The sequence below is a fragment of the Phymastichus coffea genome, unplaced genomic scaffold (genome assembly GCF_024137745.1).
Source record: "Phymastichus coffea isolate CEN01 unplaced genomic scaffold, Cenicafe_Pcof_1.1 PCOF00076, whole genome shotgun sequence".
NCBI classification, from domain to species: Eukaryota; Metazoa; Arthropoda; class Insecta; order Hymenoptera; family Eulophidae; genus Phymastichus; species Phymastichus coffea.
This window is the reverse complement of record NW_026706887.1, coordinates 746,976-763,320: the sequence shown is the minus strand read 5'-3', so window position 1 is coordinate 763,320 and position 16,345 is coordinate 746,976. Positions and strand designations below refer to the sequence as shown.

Genomic DNA, 16,345 nt, shown 5'->3' with positions numbered 1-16,345 from the left:
GAAATTGCCTACTTGTTTGTACATTTTTCCATAACTTTCCAATGATTAAAAACAATGGTGATAATATTACTTAAATAAAATAAATAGTATGCGATTTTACAATTAGACAATTAAAAATAGTAACGCTATGTTCTTTTCATTGCTAAGCAACGCATAAAATGCTAGAAAGGAACCAAAAGTTTTGCGTAAACTCATATCTACTTAATAAATATTTGTTTGTTTTTAACATGAGCATATTCATTGTTGTTAATAAAAATACGTGACGGTCACTGCATAAGCGGTGAAAATCTGGCTGCGGTTGATATAAGAGAACGGGGGGAGTCGGGAAGCGAACACGTGACGAAAGGTTCTCTCGAGTACCGTCGCGGAGCCACGATCGGAGTCGCGTAAGTGACTCTCGTTAACTTTGAGCGAAGACCGAAGACTCCTGCATCCCGAGCAGAGAGTGCCGCGACCTCAGCGCTGTTGGCCTCTGCCGTCGGCGTATCGAAGAGAGGACGCTTTGGTTTGTCTTTTGAACTGGGCACGAGGGTGTTGATCAAAATAAAGTCACCAAAAGTTTGTATACCTTTACTGGGGTGAACTCAACAGGGTCTACTCCAAGGAAACTTCTACTTATTTTTATTTTATTATCCCTCTTGAACGACTTTGTATACTATTAATGACATTCAAATAACTATATACATTCGAGTTATTGCTGTAAAGTATTCGGGGCAAAGCTTTTTATATCCCCCGAACATAAACCGTAAGATGGCGATCTTGCCAATCCTTGAAAAAAGAAATTCCACTTGTTTCTAAAATATCTCATGTAAAGGTCATAGCTATACTTGCAATTAATAACTAGCAGAGCATCCTCAATTTTTTAACGTTGACGGTTTATCAAATCGTCTACCAATTTCCGCTTTTACGCAAATTATCAACGACAATTTGTCATTGAAAGCCCTTTGAAAAGCGTCAAGTATTTATAAATTTATATATTATTAGTAGTATTCGAATAGGTTATTGGGTTAAATAGGAGCACATGCCAAACTAAGCCAAGCTATAACTTTACTCAACACACTTGCCAAATGACTGCGTGAATTGTTAAATTACACATAATAGACTTTAACAAGTAGCCTTGTATCGGAGCGGACGGGAGAGTGCAATGTGCGCTATTTAAAAGTTGGCGCGAGACATGCCAAGCTTGATCGACGGTCCACCAGTTGGCAGCAGTCTCGCGCCAATCCGTGTGTGTTCCTATTGTGGTAGGACGGACTTGGGGCTCGGAGCTTGGGCTTATGCTTATGCTTACGTGCCGCGGCGGAACTGTGGAGGGGACAAGTTAAAGTAACTTGATCACCGCCTGCTCGGCCGTCAGCAGCAGTCTGCAGTTGCGTTTAACGTCTTGAATATTCCAAAATACGTGACTGTTCGCGGCGAGTGACAGTTCATCGAAATTGTTATTGCACGCGACTCCAGTTATCGTTTCCAAAAATCACCCAACGACAGGCTTGTCATCGCTCGACTACAGCTCAATACGCATTGACGGGCGCTTTGCTGCTGATGTCTATGCACAACTTACTGGTTTCACTGTAAAATAGTACCCTTGTCCAGACAAATTACAACTTAACCTTTTGGCTGAGTAAGAACGCAAAGGGCTACAACGACCTCAGTTTTATCGCGGTCGAAACGCCAAAGGAAGTTTTCGATAGTAACATCAAGGATACGACTCGTCTGTTGGATGATCAGTGCGAGGTCAAATTGATTCAACGACAAGAGTCACAGACAAGAACAGGCAGAGTTGACTTTTGCAAGGGGAAGCTTTATGTGCGGTTTGAGCGACAATTGCAATAATGAAGCTCACGCAAAAGTGCTTCGTCAACATAGCTAAGATGCTCGACTTTTACTCGCAATTCAATCCATCGCCACTGTCTATCAAGCAGTTCATAGATTTCGGTAAGTTTCTCTTGTGCTTGTTTGATTTTTACATCTCCGTATAATTCAGCTGCGCTGTAATGTCAGCCGGAGGTATCGATATTTGTCCTATTAAGCCCCTATTTATGTACAGATTGATGCAGTCACTCAGTAACAAAGCTTAGTATTTTAAAAATGTTCTCTTGTTCAAAAATCAATCAAGAACAAGTACTATAACTATTAGATGCTTTCACGTTTGTGAAAAAAATACTGTATTATTGAATTAAACTAGTAATTACATTCAAATTTTCAAAACACGAAACAAGTTTGTACGGGAAAAAAAATCGAGAAGTGTTGATGTACGTCAATGAGACTGCGTACGTATACTGTTATCTGTGTTGCCGTTTGATAAATAAATTCGGAACAAAATATTTGTCAGTGAAACAACCGGCTCATTTATGTCGTTCGGTATCAAAAAAAATTTAAAACAATACGTATTTACTGCCATATTCAAATAGAAAAAAATTGGCATAAAGATATGCGTCTGTTTTGGTAAAAAGAATGCCTCGTCATCAAGTTGAAATTGCACTGAAAGTTTATAACGTATCAACATTAAATTAATTATTTATACTTTGCCCAGACGTTTCTGCTAAAAATAAGTAATTATATTTATCTTATAGGATAATCCAACTTTATTAACCAGTTCTAAGCAGATTCATTCGCATTGTACGACACATCTGGCGAAATTTAATATTTCCGACTTGTTATTCATTTTTTATCGTTTGTTAATCTTCGAGATCGTTAAATTGAACGTGTGAAGCTAGTTTTTCAGAGACAGGTCTGTACATTTATGTGATGGCGGTAGCGTGCAAGGGGTTAGCAGTCTGCAGTACAGCTGTGTGCGAATTGTATCTGATGCAATCGCGTGGAATATTGCAAAAAACTGTTCGCACTAGATTTTCAAAATTATGTCTGCTGTATAAAATTAAGTTGACACTTATTTCATATGTAATTAATATTACTAGCGTTAAAAAAATTACAATAACATTGAGCCGTTTTAATTACTATGTATAAATTGAAAACAAAAAATCCAGTCTACGCCGATAGAAAAATACATACGCAAGGAATTGCCGAAACAACGCTATTGCCCCGTACGAACTTGACGTTCTAATTCGCTTAACAACAAACATCAATTGCGTAATCGTTCGGAGAGAATCACACGGGATCAACCATTAATTTGGTTTTTCTTTTCTAGCCTCGTGAAAAATATGTGAAAGTAATAAAAAAAATGGCGAATACAGGTGCAGTAATATCGCGCGCGCGCGCGCGCGATATTTACTAGCTTTGTTTTTGACTCTTAACAGCGTAGAAAATACGAGTGGCTTATACAGTTATACGTCACGTATACACAGATAGTCGAGGGGAGGGGGATCGCAGCTGTGCGTCCATCCTAATGCCCGCGTTGACGGCATAGAAAAGAGACTCCATTCCTCCTGTTTTGCTTTAGGCACATTCGCACTTTTTCGGCGGCGCATGTCTATGCTTGATCAGCTTTCTATTTGATCGATGCGTCCGACATCGCTATACCTGTTAAATACATAGTATTCTCATTTTGTCAGAAGTTTGACTGAATATTTTCATAAGATGATAACCACTGTCAAGCTGTCCATTTATGGTAGACAACGATTGAAAGATCTTGCAAAAGTTTCAGCGATGACTCGTGCTTGTTTCGTCCTATTCTGTATATTCTAGCATGAGTTAACTGCTCACGGCAAATCGGCAAGTTCTACTTGAATTTTCCGAATAATCGTTTTCTTAACTTATCAAAATTTTCACTCCCAGCGATTGTCTAACGTTTTTCATATTCTTTTCAGTTTCGCACTTTACGTAAATCTTTATAGTTAATATGAGAACAGATCTTTTCTTTTTATCATTACGCCGAGTCATTGACGTTGAAAGTTGCGGCTTCCATCGGGACACTTGTGGCATTAAATCACAACTCTTATTAAGTGATTTCTATTTCAAAAGAATTCCAAAAACATCGACAACCGTGATTTTTCTCGACTTTGCTTCAAAGCAGAAACATTGTGAATTTAATCACCTAACAATGATTTTAATTGTTTTGAAATTGCTATTATGTAATCGACAATCGTACGATGATCTATTAAAGTGCAAAATAAACACTTGATAAGCACTTGAAGTTACTTGAAAAACATAATGAATAGTTTCATTCTCTATAATTTGAAATTAACAACCGATGAGTAACAAGTTTTTCGGTTTTTTTCTCTGCATTATTATGAAGAAATTAGCCACGGTCGTGTTAAATGAAAACTCACGTAATGCAACTGAAACTGATAGTTCGTAAACAACGTTGATATACGCGTACAGAAATACAAAGCGCGGAACTGCGGTGTAATTTATGGTAGTAAGATCTGCATCTCTATTACCGTGGAACAAAGAAAAATTATTAGGAATGATCCATGATTAGATAATCACGAGATTTTTCAATCGGATAGAATTAGTATTAGCATACACGATGCGACGTGTACTACCGGGATGTAGTTATTGTTCCGATGACGGACGTGCAAGCAATTTTAGGCGTGGGGACAATACGTGTACTATTATACATACAAATTATTGTGCACAGTAGCACAGCGTAAGATTTGATACACGCTGATTTGCACTATGTTATTGTGCACGGTAGTTTTTTATGTATACAATAAAACCGTGCATCATTGTCCGCACGCTGCAATTCTGTACTTCTGAATTCTTTAGGAAAGACGTCAAACGAACGATGTAGTTGCGAAATATTTATTTCTGACATAGTCTAAACAGTATTGATCGCCGCTAATGACCAAATAATCATAATATTTGATATAACATTATCAATCAACTTCGAGAAACTACTACTATCGGTTAGAGCATGACAGGCACCTCACTTTTGAAGCGTATACATCTTAGTGAAAAAATTACGATTAACATCGCGTTAATGCATCTTAAAATTTTTAATGTGTATTTGAGTTTAGCGTTATGTCGATGCTGAATTTTGAAAAGTTCTTGGCATGAAAATATTCAAGGAATATGTGCATGAAAAATTATAAGTTCAAAAGCTTTTTAATGTTTTACATCAAATCCGAAAATAATCAAACAAGCCACTGACGAGAAAGTTTTTTTTTCAGAGATTATTGTTTACACATAAACTAATTGATTTTTTTTAATTTCATCGCAGTTATTTCGAGTAGTCTTTGAATTATCAGCTGTATTTTGTCCGGTGTTTCAAGCTTCTCTGCCTAAATGACAGCTATATGATATTATCCGTGTTTGAAAAGAGCTCGAAAATCCGCGCATTTTTTCCCCTTCACGTTGCTTGTTACTCTAGATGAATCGTTAATGAAACAATCGATGCGCAATACCTTGAGCTTCAACGCTACGTAAGTCCTAGTTTCATGCGGTTTTTTTCGCAAAGATATACGCTTCTATCTTTTTTTAACCGATAATAGACTGTTTTTTCTGTAGAGCCATGATGACTACTAGAGCTGTGAAGACAGTCCACTTCAAAGCTTACAAGGCCGAAGATGAAGTGTTTGAATAATATTACAAAAAAAAAAAAGGAAAACGCACAGTTAACGTCACTGTAAACGCGACCAAAAATATCATGTTATATAGTGCTCATGCACTATTTTGAGAGCGGAAATCTCGACGTAAAGGCAATTGAATCAATTTCTTTATTTAGATTAGAAAATAAATTTTCAAGTACTTCCTCCTTGAAAATTACTCAGCCAAAACCAATATACTTTTTCATAAAGTTAATGTTTCTTCTATAACTTTTCCGCGATAAAAAAAAAATGTAATGTAAATTCATTATCAAATATGTAGCTATTTATTTGCTAATACTTTATATTACGCAGAAACCTATTTCGAGAAGTATTTTTTCGATGCCAGCTGTAGTCGAGGCTTTAATTTTTGCTGTGGCGCGCCTCCACCTGTGAAAAGCGATGAAGTCGATACCGCAGTGAAGGACAAGGTTCTGGCCTCCAAGTAACATTAAAGATTGTATCACATGGCTTGCTTGTTTCTTCAACACCTTCGCTTTTTATTCCTGAAAAGTGTTGTTAGATTTCGCTTGCGCGGGAAGTCATCGATAAACAAATAAAATTTTGACTCGTCACGTCCGTGACGAAGAAATATTTACTCAAATATAATAGCGATTAGTAATCGCTATGTTGCAAAATTTTTGGTAATATCGTTTTTGATAATAGACTTCCTCAAAGTGCTAACTCAATAGACTAAGTTTAAAAATCCATTTTCACGAATGACGCTATGAATTAATGGTTCTTAAGGTAATGCATGAACTTGAACGCTCGACTGATTTAAAATCAAGAACTTGGCCACGAAAGTCGTTTTAAATTATTCTAAAAATGAGAAAAAGTTCGAGAGCCTCGCAGTGGAAGTGACGGAGGCCACAACAAAATTAACGCGAGCGTCAGTTGATTAGCACACTAGACAAACACAGTCTGATGAGTGAGAAAAGATTCCTTTCTAAAGCGAAGAAATCGCGAATAATAAAGCGAGAGTGCGATAGTCGATGGGGAGTGGCGAAGCAGCACGTAGGCAATGATTTGCGCGATTGTTCGAGTAAAATCGGCGGCGTGGAAGCGAGGCAGATAAAGCACGGAGAACGCCGGCCTCGAGTTTGGTTGTTATTTCTCGATCGGAGGCGCGGCACCGAAAGCGGCCAATCGGCGCTCGTGACGTCCGACCAAGCCCACAGCTTTCGCTGGGCTTCCATCGGTCGCAGCGCCACGAGCGTCCATCTGCTCCGTCGGACTTTCTGCTACACATAACCATGCTGTTGCGCCGCTCAACCAGCTTTTTCGAGAATCTTCGTTCTTCGTGTGCTTTTTCTCGTTCGAGTTCGTCCCACCGCCATGGCTAAATCTGCTTTTTCTTTTTTACCCTAAACAAACTGTATCTGTCATTGTCTCTTAAGCACTGTTCCTATATGCTAAACATAGCCTTGATGAATTTACAAAGCAGAATGACTTTTAGATTAATTTTATTCGCATACTTGGCTTCATTCTTATGTTATCGCATATATCGATATTAATAAGCACAAAGACTTAGATGCTCTAATTAATTCGGACCGAAAGATGTCACATTTTCTCATTTAATCCATGTAAAACGATATATTTGTTATTAATTTTTAACAACGTCTATATTTTACTTACAAATCCAATGACCGATTCATCAAATATATCGTTTGAGTTGACGTGCTCTAATTAGAAAGCGTTGCTTTTCAATGTACGCAGACTCTCGGTTAATTATTCATCGTCATTGTCTTTTGGCCATTCGTGTCGATTATTTTGTCAGTGATTTGAAAACATCAATCCAATGAATTGTACAACTGGAAAAAAAAACGATCTGACACACCAACTCCTATTTTTTTTACCACGATGATACAATGATCATCTTTTATACAGCTGTTATCTTATTTCATTATCATTGCCTTTTTTGCGTGTCTGTTGACAAGACGTGATTGCTTCTTTCTATACTTGACTTTACTTCGGCAAAACATCTTTTTTTAAGTCTGCAACGAAACCTTTGTTCTCTGCATTCTCCGTTCATTCAACCAATAGATACGTATATCAACAATCAAATGCAATCGTTCACTAAATTTTTGCCGTTCTACGGTAAGCAATCAAGTTCTTTTGAACGTTGCCTCCATTTTTATACTTGTCAATGAAGTGCAAGTCACACGCGCGACGAACGAAAACGACAAATCGAACAAAATACTTTTATACGCTGGAAGAATTAGATCCATTAATCGAATTATCGATGGTGATGATGAATCATAAGTACGTACAATGTAATGCATATTTTTCAATGAATTATCGAAATACTTTTCTTTATTCATTTATTGGAAAATGTAATCTAAATATTTGTATTAGGCGTTTGGTTCGAGTAGCCAGTTAAAAAATAACGCGACTTGATTGTATTGCTTAACTTGAAAATATTAGACAACAGGTGAATGACTGTTAGCGAATTATATAGTGAAACATTGTAAGTTTAGCGTTGACGCTAGTAATACCATTAATATTTGTTAGGTTTGCATATATATATCGAGCAGGTCCGTTGAAGCGCTGTTGATAAATCAACGTATCGTAGGCGTGCATCCGCACGGATAACAATCGATAACTGCACTCCAGGACACAAGCGTGTCAGGCGAATTGTCAGATTTTCGCAACTGATTGGCTCGGGAGGCCTGTTCTCCTGCCGGCTCAAACAATCACACTTCAGTCAAGTTAGTCCGCGGAGAAGGTCGATAACTCGACGCGGCAGTCGACTGCTAATGGGAAACGTACGCGCGTTTATCTTTATTTCGATGCCTTGTTTGCCGCGCCAATGGCGGGGGCGATTCGTTTTTCTCTTTCGTCCAAAGTCGTGCTTTTCTAGTCTCGTTTGTATCTGTACGCTCGGCAGATAACGCGCGTTCGTTCACGGTGCGATTTCACGGTCAGACGATTTCAGTGAGAATTCACCTCTCGACGACTTGTTTTGCCGCTGTAGAGCGCATTCCTTCGTGCACCTCGTATCACGGAATTCGAATTCGAATGGTGCGGTGATGTTCGACTGATTTTGTCCTTGCGTGATATTTAATCGCGTAATGATTGATACACGAAGCAGCAGAGATATTCAATGCTTTCAATGAAATGAAATATGTCATAGAGATTATTGCAGCACTTATAGCTTATTAGCTAATTACGTGCCTTGGGCTAGGCAAGCGCCAGTACGGTACGAGCAGGATGTGTGCCAAGGCAGCGAGCGATCGCTTCGCTCCCTGGACTTCGGGTACTGGCGCTTGTTTTATTGTAATTAATTAATTGACCGCCACCCTGACTATGAAAACACTTACCTTATTTTGCACAGCTGTTTTCTTTTGCTATTAGTAATTGTTGTTAAAGTATCATGTTTATTACTACAGTTTCGAAACATTATAACTTGAGTCAATTTTTACGAGCTTCGTAATTGACAGTTTACTAGATGTTTACGATATTGTAATTTCACAGTCTCTTGCTGACTCCACTTGTAATTAATGGACTCAACGGTCTTTGCAAAATGGCAGCAAAAACAGTGTGATAAAGCAATCGTCTCAAGCATATTTATCAATAGCTCACATAACATTTCGCCATACGAATACATTTATCTTATCGAGTAATATCAAATGAATTTTTATTTCGTTAATTTTTTATTGTTACTGTGTTGCAGGACTTAGTGCCTGCGAAAGAAAATCTTTTATTTTTTTACGAAAAGAACTTCCGGTGCGTTTGGCTAATATTATGAAGGAAATTCACCTACTTCCGGACCATCTACTGCGAATGCCCAGCGTGGGCATTGTGAACAATTTGTACATCACTTCGTTTGAAGAAATTCTTCATTTTGAGAAGGCAGAAGTTAATGAAAGTACCTTGGACAGGTAAAACTTTAGTATTTCGCTTGATAACGATGACGCGTTTTCTTGCGGCAATGCAATCGAGAAATATTGTATTAACAAAGGAGCGCGGTTTCAAATAATCAAACACGTCATTTTTCATAAACAAAATGGATTTGCAGAGAAGGCAAATAATCCGTTGATCATTAAATACATTTTCATCGGTCTTATCGGTGCCAAGCTACGAGGCAACATTTTCACTCGTGACTTTAAAAGGAGTCAATAGAAGTATCCGTTAAAACTCGTAAAATTTGCTAACGTTTTCTAGATTCTGTCAAGCTTTGGTCAAGATCAGGAACAGACACTCTGACGTGGTCCAAACAATGGCGCAAGGTGTACTAGAGCTGAAAGAATCTCACGACGTAGATGCAATGACGGAGAATAGTATTCAGTATTTTCTCGACAGGTTTTATATGTCTCGAATTTCAATAAGAATGCTCATTAATCAACACAGTGAGTCACAAAGAAAATACCATTGTACAAAGTCGTTCGAGTTGTTATTCTCATTGCATGACTTATCGAAATATTTTGTTTGTTTAGCTCTGCTTTTTGGCGGAGTATTGAATGGGCACAACAGACACATTGGCTGCATAGACCCTTACTGTGATGTTGTCAGCGTCATCAAAGATGCCTATGAAAACGCACGCTTCCTGTGCGATCAATACTACATGGCTAGTCCCGATCTAATCATTAAACAGCATAATGGCAAGTTTATACAAAATAATAAAAGAGACATTGACATCATTTCACATAGCTGTGAAAGTAGACAAAATTAACATTAGAAGAGTTAGTTTCAGTGTCACTTTTATTATTTTATCTATTGTATCGATGAATAATATTCACAAACATATACTGTCTCACCTAAATGTAATTGATATTCTGTTCTTTAGCGAAGCTGGAAAGTGGCAGCGAAATAAAAATAGTATACGTTCCGAGTCACATGTACCACATGCTCTTTGAACTTTTCAAAAATAGCATGAGAGCAGTGATGGAGCATTGTGGATCTGATGCCGATAACTATCCTCCTCTAGAAGTGATACTTGTCAAGGGCAAAGAAGACGTGTGCGTCAAGGTTGATCCATTCACATTTATTTTACTTATTAATTCAAATAATCGTTTGAACATTCTCATTGATTAGGCTGTATGTATCTGTTCAAATTTTTTAGATGTCTGATAAAGGAGGTGGCATTCCACGCTCGCAGATGGACAATTTGTTCAAATACATGTACAGTACAGCACCTCAGCCCAGCAAGTCCGATGCTCATACTGTACCACTTGCCGGTTACGGCTACGGTCTTCCATTATCTCGATTATACGCGCGTTATTTACATGGTGATTTGGTTGTACTCAGTTGCGAAGGTTATGGAACTGAAGCCGTTGTCTATTTAAAGGTAATTGTTTCTGAAATCTACGCAATTATTTTATCCTGTAACTTCCGCAGTGCATAACTAATAACAGTTTTTTCAAGATTCTAGTGAAATTAACTTGTTTTCTAGTCATGTTTTAATATGCCTATAATGGAAATCGTCTTCCGTAATTTTTAAGCCATTTCAAATTGTCGTTTCAGGCGCTGTCGAACGAAGCAAACGAGCTGTTACCTATTTTCAACAAAACGTCCTCGAAGTTCTACAGGACACCAATCTCGACAGCTGATTGGAGCAGCCAGTGCGGTAATAGTATGGCAACTAGACAAATGTCCATGAGCCACAATCAAGGTCACAGACTTCCAAATGGTTTACAAGCTAGCCACTGCTAGCATCAAGCCCTCGGTACAGTCGTTGAATCAGATTCAGCTGACTGATAAACGTGTATTTAATTTGTTTTTTAGATAACTTTTTTTATGTTTCAAATCCATTTTTATCATTTTTCACATAAAGCTTATGTGTGTTTTTCCTCGATTTGGATGTTTCATTGGTTAACTGTAAGGCATTTACTTTTTTGTTTGCTTATTTTTTATCATAGGATAACATATCAAAATGTAGTAAATGATTGAAATTCCAAGCCATTTATTTTAAAGGAAATGAAAAATGCTTTGATCAATACACGAATTGTTTAACGTTCAATTTTAAACGATCCAAATTCATGTAAGAACATGATATGTAATCCGGTAGATTTATAATCTTATAGACTTGTATACCAATATCTGTGATTCTTCAAACTTATGTTTGGTAACTGTTACATGTATCAATACTTACTGTTACATGTATCAATGTACATCAATATCTTTTCAAATTGGATGACATTTTTAATTTATTCGATGATGTATTTATAAAAAAAATTCAATTATTATATTTTGTGTTATATTTTATCGCAATGAATGTTTAAAGCGAATGTTAAATAACAAAATATTGCTAACGTCACTGGCTATTGCAGTAATACTTGGTTTCAATTTTCTATTTATTATAAACTTATTAAAAAAATAGTGCATAATATATTAGTAATTATTTCAAGTGAGGATTCGAAAAATTGATATGCAGTTCGAAAGTTATTGTTATGGAAAAATAATCGAATGATACCCAAAACTTTGATAAAAATATTCCAGAATAAAGTTTTCGAACTAGAAGAAAAATCATTCTAAAAGTGAAATTTAAAATAATTTAATCGTCGTATTCATACAAAATATAGTTTCTTGATAAAGAGACGCATAATATTTTGTAAAGATCAATTAAAAGTGAGTTAAAGAATGACGAGGATTTTTAAAATTATAATAGATTGTTTAAAAAAGATGTATTATATTTCCTTTATACAGGTACGGCGGTATGTTAGAAATCTGATATTGTAATTGAATAAATCTGTTCTTAATAGAACTGTATCACAATCTTTTCTTGTATGAATGTAATTCGCTTTTAATGAAATGTTAATTTCACTGATCACTGATTATAATCAGAGTAGGACGAAACAGTGCTGTGCATCAATCCATTTATTATATATAAATTATGTATGTCTTAAGTATAATGCATATATTTTTTTTAATAATTTACGTTTACAATATAATTCTACAACAAATAGCTTTATCTACATCAAATAAGTAGGTCGATACTTGTAAGTTATGTAAACTAATTATTTTGATTATGTATTGATAAAAATTAAATTAAAAAGTTTAATAGTAACGAAATTGTTCTTTGAATTCAGATTTATTCTACTTTTTATCTTGTTTCTCTGTTCTTATTTCTTTTCTTTGGCTAACTTTTACCATCATTGTACTCTATACTATAACAAAAAAGCTGATGGAATAATAATAAATTAATAATAATAATAATAATAATTTATAATAATAAATAATAATAATAATAATAATAATTTATAATAATAAATAATAATAATAATAATAATAATAATAAAATAATAAACTTCAACTATAATAATCTGATAAACGGGAACAAGTCTATTGGAACCATTCTATTGGGTATTTGTTGCCGAGTCTCACCGGAGATCTTATTCTGTAAGCATATTGCAGCCGAAATAGTTAAAATATCGACCGTCATACGCTTGCACTCTCCGTTTGATTCAATGGGTTGAGTTGACGGTGATTTCTGCTGTGTCGTTCCGACACATTTGGATAGAAGTCCCCGTCATAAAACTCATGAATTTGAATAATTGAAGACATTGATTACCATATTTGGATCTTTATTACATTAGGTTATTTTTTCAAAATACAATAAATTTACTGTTACTACATTTGCACTTGAATGAATACAAATTGGCGGTAACAATTCGATTTCAAAAAAGAATATACCATACACAAACTTACAAATATATTTTAACTTGTTAATTTAAATTGACGTAAAATTTTTACTGATAACCAAGAAAAGAAAAATCAACTTTTTTACAATTTTTGCAATGCTATGGCATATTTATATTTTTTATCGAAAGTTGTTATAATTATTATCGTTCGAATGATATATTTTATTTTTCGATATTTCTTGACACATCGTAATTACTAGAATCGTGAAATTCTGAAATTTCAATTATCCTAAATTAAAGTATAACTTTGTGATGTGCATAATAGGTTCAAGTGAATCTAAAAAATGCATTTCTACGTATTTGAATCTATATGTATTTACAGCATGGCAGTGATCAATCTACTTATGTATTGTATTGTTCTGAAAAATTTCGGAAACTAGCGGATTAACCGACGTAATCACATTATTATTTTTAAAATAAATATCGTTTATTATTGTACGAGATTCTTGTTAACAAAGTAGTTTTAAAGTCATCATAAAAGAATAACTCGCATTGAATGCTGGTAACCAGTTTAAAAAGTTTAAATTTTATTGATCTCTACAATTGATTGTAGATGTATCCATGACTTTAATTGTCCTTTTAAAGAGTTAGATAGTGTTATTTGTTATTTTAAGGATGATCGCCAACAGCTATGAAGCTATCGTGTCAGTCCAAAATACCTCTGAATAGAAAATAGGAAAAGGAATGAAAATTGATAAGAAATCATTAAAATTTTTATTAATAATTTTATTTTGTTTATGTATAAAATTTATTTTCAATTCCAAAAATTATATAAATGTAATACTTAAAAAAACATTGTCCTAAAGTTTTTCCGAAAATATGATTATAAACCACACAAATTATGGAATCGTAAATAAATTTCTTAATCAAATTGTAAAAAAAAGTTAAAAATTATTTATAACGATAAATTAATTTATGATTTTTCGGATAAGTGACGTTCTCGCAAAATGGAATTTATTAATAATAAATGATAGAGCTATAATTGTACACAAACCAATCAGAGATATTTTTAGTGAAATAACAGGAACGTTTTTTGTTAGCAATTGTCTACAACGCTTTGAACAAGCGAGTTTTGATTCAAAGATAATGTAAATTTTTTATATTTTTTATGCTTTCTCCTTTAATCGCCGAGAAATTGATTTTCTACAAAAAAATAAGCATCTTGAATTACGAAAATAACGGTTTGAGATGATTCACCATTCACCTCAACTACAAATCGATCGATACAATATGCATAGTCACGTTTTTCCTCGTTCGATATTAGTAGAATAATGATTATTATACTAAATTATGTACCTACTACGCAAATAGTTACTCTTCAACAGATATTTTCTTATCTATATCAATATATTAATCACAGTTCTATGGACACAAAAATGTGTTCTTTCATTATACACGTAAATAATCTGCAATTTCTTAATAGAAGATGAAAACGTGCGCATCGATCGCTGTTCTCGAAAGTTAGCTATGTCTATAATATTATTTCATTCAAGATGTGTTGGATATTATCTTATTGTCCGAGATTACAGATATGCTATATTTAGAGATTCAGCGAACGATTCATACTACTGTTTTTTCTTCTTAATATATATCACTTTTTTATGATAGAGCAGGGTGCTACATACATGGCAGTATCATCCCACATAAAATATCCTCTGGATGACTGTTACTACTATATATATTTACATAGAGATTTCAGAAAATGGCCTTTAATTTTTCTCTAAAGCTTCAGACAAATTCACGAGCATATTTTTCAAGACACTTTTGAATAATTAAAGCATTTTTCTCAGCTAGTACTAATAGCGAAAATTTTTCAATTGTTTTCCGAAAGTAGGATTGCACAGCGCAAGAAATCAATCTTTCTTCTGTAATCTTGTGAGCTAATTAATCAATCACAATAAATATTAAAATTCTAAATAAAAAAAAAATAATAAAAAAATTAAAAATAAATAACAAATGAAAGACTTATGATAATTTTGATGTTTCGAGAAATTATGATTCAAGTATGCATTACATCTAAATACGCAATAATAAAAGCCATGATGATAAGTCGAATTAGTAAATTAGCTCGACACGAAACTACATAACAAAAATAACATTAAGTTACTGCGATAAAAAATTCATTTAGAGTTCCCTTTTAGCGTTCTGTTGACCACGTGAGACCACCTTCGAATGTCTTGAAAAATCCGTTAACACGTTTTGTCATTGAATCGTTGATCAGCAGAGGTGACGGAGCGTTGATTATTACAATGATCATTAGACATAAACGGGTTGGGGACTTGGTGATTGTAGCGGTTGACAGCAACCCCATGGGAAGAGCCACGAGACTCAGCACCTTGGCGAAAATTTTGGATTAGTGGGACCGTGAATGTAGCTACGCAGCTCCTTTGGCGGTTCGGAACCGAAGTTCGATGCAGTATCTACGTCTGACTTTCGACAGATAATCATTCTTATATCTGTATGTAAATAAATTCGTCCGGACTTTCCAGACATAAATCTAAAAATGAAGCGATTATTCGTTATTCGATGTATTGTCAACAAAAGAGGACATGTATACAGTACCTAAGATGAATGAGGTAGCGTAACGTTTTGTCGCGCAAAGTTCGCTGGCGTAAAAAGGTATGAGACCTTGGCGGCATGTCAGATAGGTCATAAAGTACCACGAACATTTTGACAACAGTGCCCAATGGGTTGGAAAGGGTGACTTGAATTGTGCCGCTCTTTGGTACTTGATATCCTTTCTTACCTAAGTTTATGTGAGCCTGTAAGCAATTGCGATAAATTACTCAAAACTTGAGTAGAGCATCGCGGACCAAAATAGCGAGACAAATGTAACGATTACTCACGAGATACGGAGACGAAACTTTGTCGTTGTCTCCAAGCGTATAAAAAAATACAGTGACTGGAAGTTTTCGATGTTTTGGACAAAATGATCCACTGGCTCCGATTTCGGCAGTAAAACCGTGGACTGTCGAAACAGGTTCTAGTCTACCGTTGAGCGCAGATTCCTCGAAGCTTCCCAAGAGAGCGTGACTCTGGGGCCGACTGCGCGAAGTCGATCTCCGCCTCGTCACCTCTTCAATATCACAGGCATTTTCCGTTTCTCTATCGCCCTCCTCCAAAGAAACAGCCCCGGGGCTTGGAGGAGTGTTCAGCTCGAAAAGGGCGCTGCAAAATTACAAAATTGTCATTATTCCCAGCGACTTTCGGTCGGCTCGT

General features: G+C 35.4%; 2 protein-coding genes across 4 annotated transcripts in view; one reads left to right on the top strand and one right to left on the bottom strand.

The window, feature by feature from the left end:
• LOC131668306 (pyruvate dehydrogenase (acetyl-transferring) kinase, mitochondrial) overlaps positions 1 to 12,498 on the top strand; it is a 39,084-nt gene extending 26,586 nt beyond the window's left edge. The window contains exons 1-7 of one of the 3 annotated variants that reach the window (XM_058942368.1): positions 1,232 to 1,935; positions 9,160 to 9,367; positions 9,651 to 9,835; positions 9,923 to 10,087; positions 10,276 to 10,454; positions 10,549 to 10,773; positions 10,950 to 12,498. In XM_058942368.1, coding sequence (XP_058798351.1) covers positions 1,833 to 1,935; positions 9,160 to 9,367; positions 9,651 to 9,835; positions 9,923 to 10,087; positions 10,276 to 10,454; positions 10,549 to 10,773; positions 10,950 to 11,138 — 1,254 coding nt within the window. In that variant the 5' untranslated portion in view covers positions 1,232 to 1,832 and the 3' untranslated portion in view covers positions 11,139 to 12,498. Of the gene's footprint in view, positions 1 to 1,231; positions 1,936 to 9,159; positions 9,368 to 9,650; positions 9,836 to 9,922; positions 10,088 to 10,272; positions 10,455 to 10,548; positions 10,774 to 10,949 lie in introns of those variants that run through there. The other 2 variants (XM_058942367.1, XM_058942369.1) reach the window with 2 other exon arrangements.
• A 452-nt stretch (positions 12,499 to 12,950) lies between these two features.
• The window catches only part of LOC131668341 (atos homolog protein A), a 28,319-nt gene continuing 24,924 nt past the window's right edge, over positions 12,951 to 16,345 (bottom strand). Inside the window, exons 8-10 of the mRNA XM_058942425.1 lie at positions 15,973 to 16,294; positions 15,689 to 15,888; positions 12,951 to 15,623 (exon numbers count right to left, since the gene is read on the bottom strand). Of these exons, the coding sequence (XP_058798408.1) occupies positions 15,455 to 15,623; positions 15,689 to 15,888; positions 15,973 to 16,294 (691 nt within the window). The 3' untranslated portion in view covers positions 12,951 to 15,454. The remainder of the gene's footprint in view (positions 15,624 to 15,688; positions 15,889 to 15,972; positions 16,295 to 16,345) is intronic.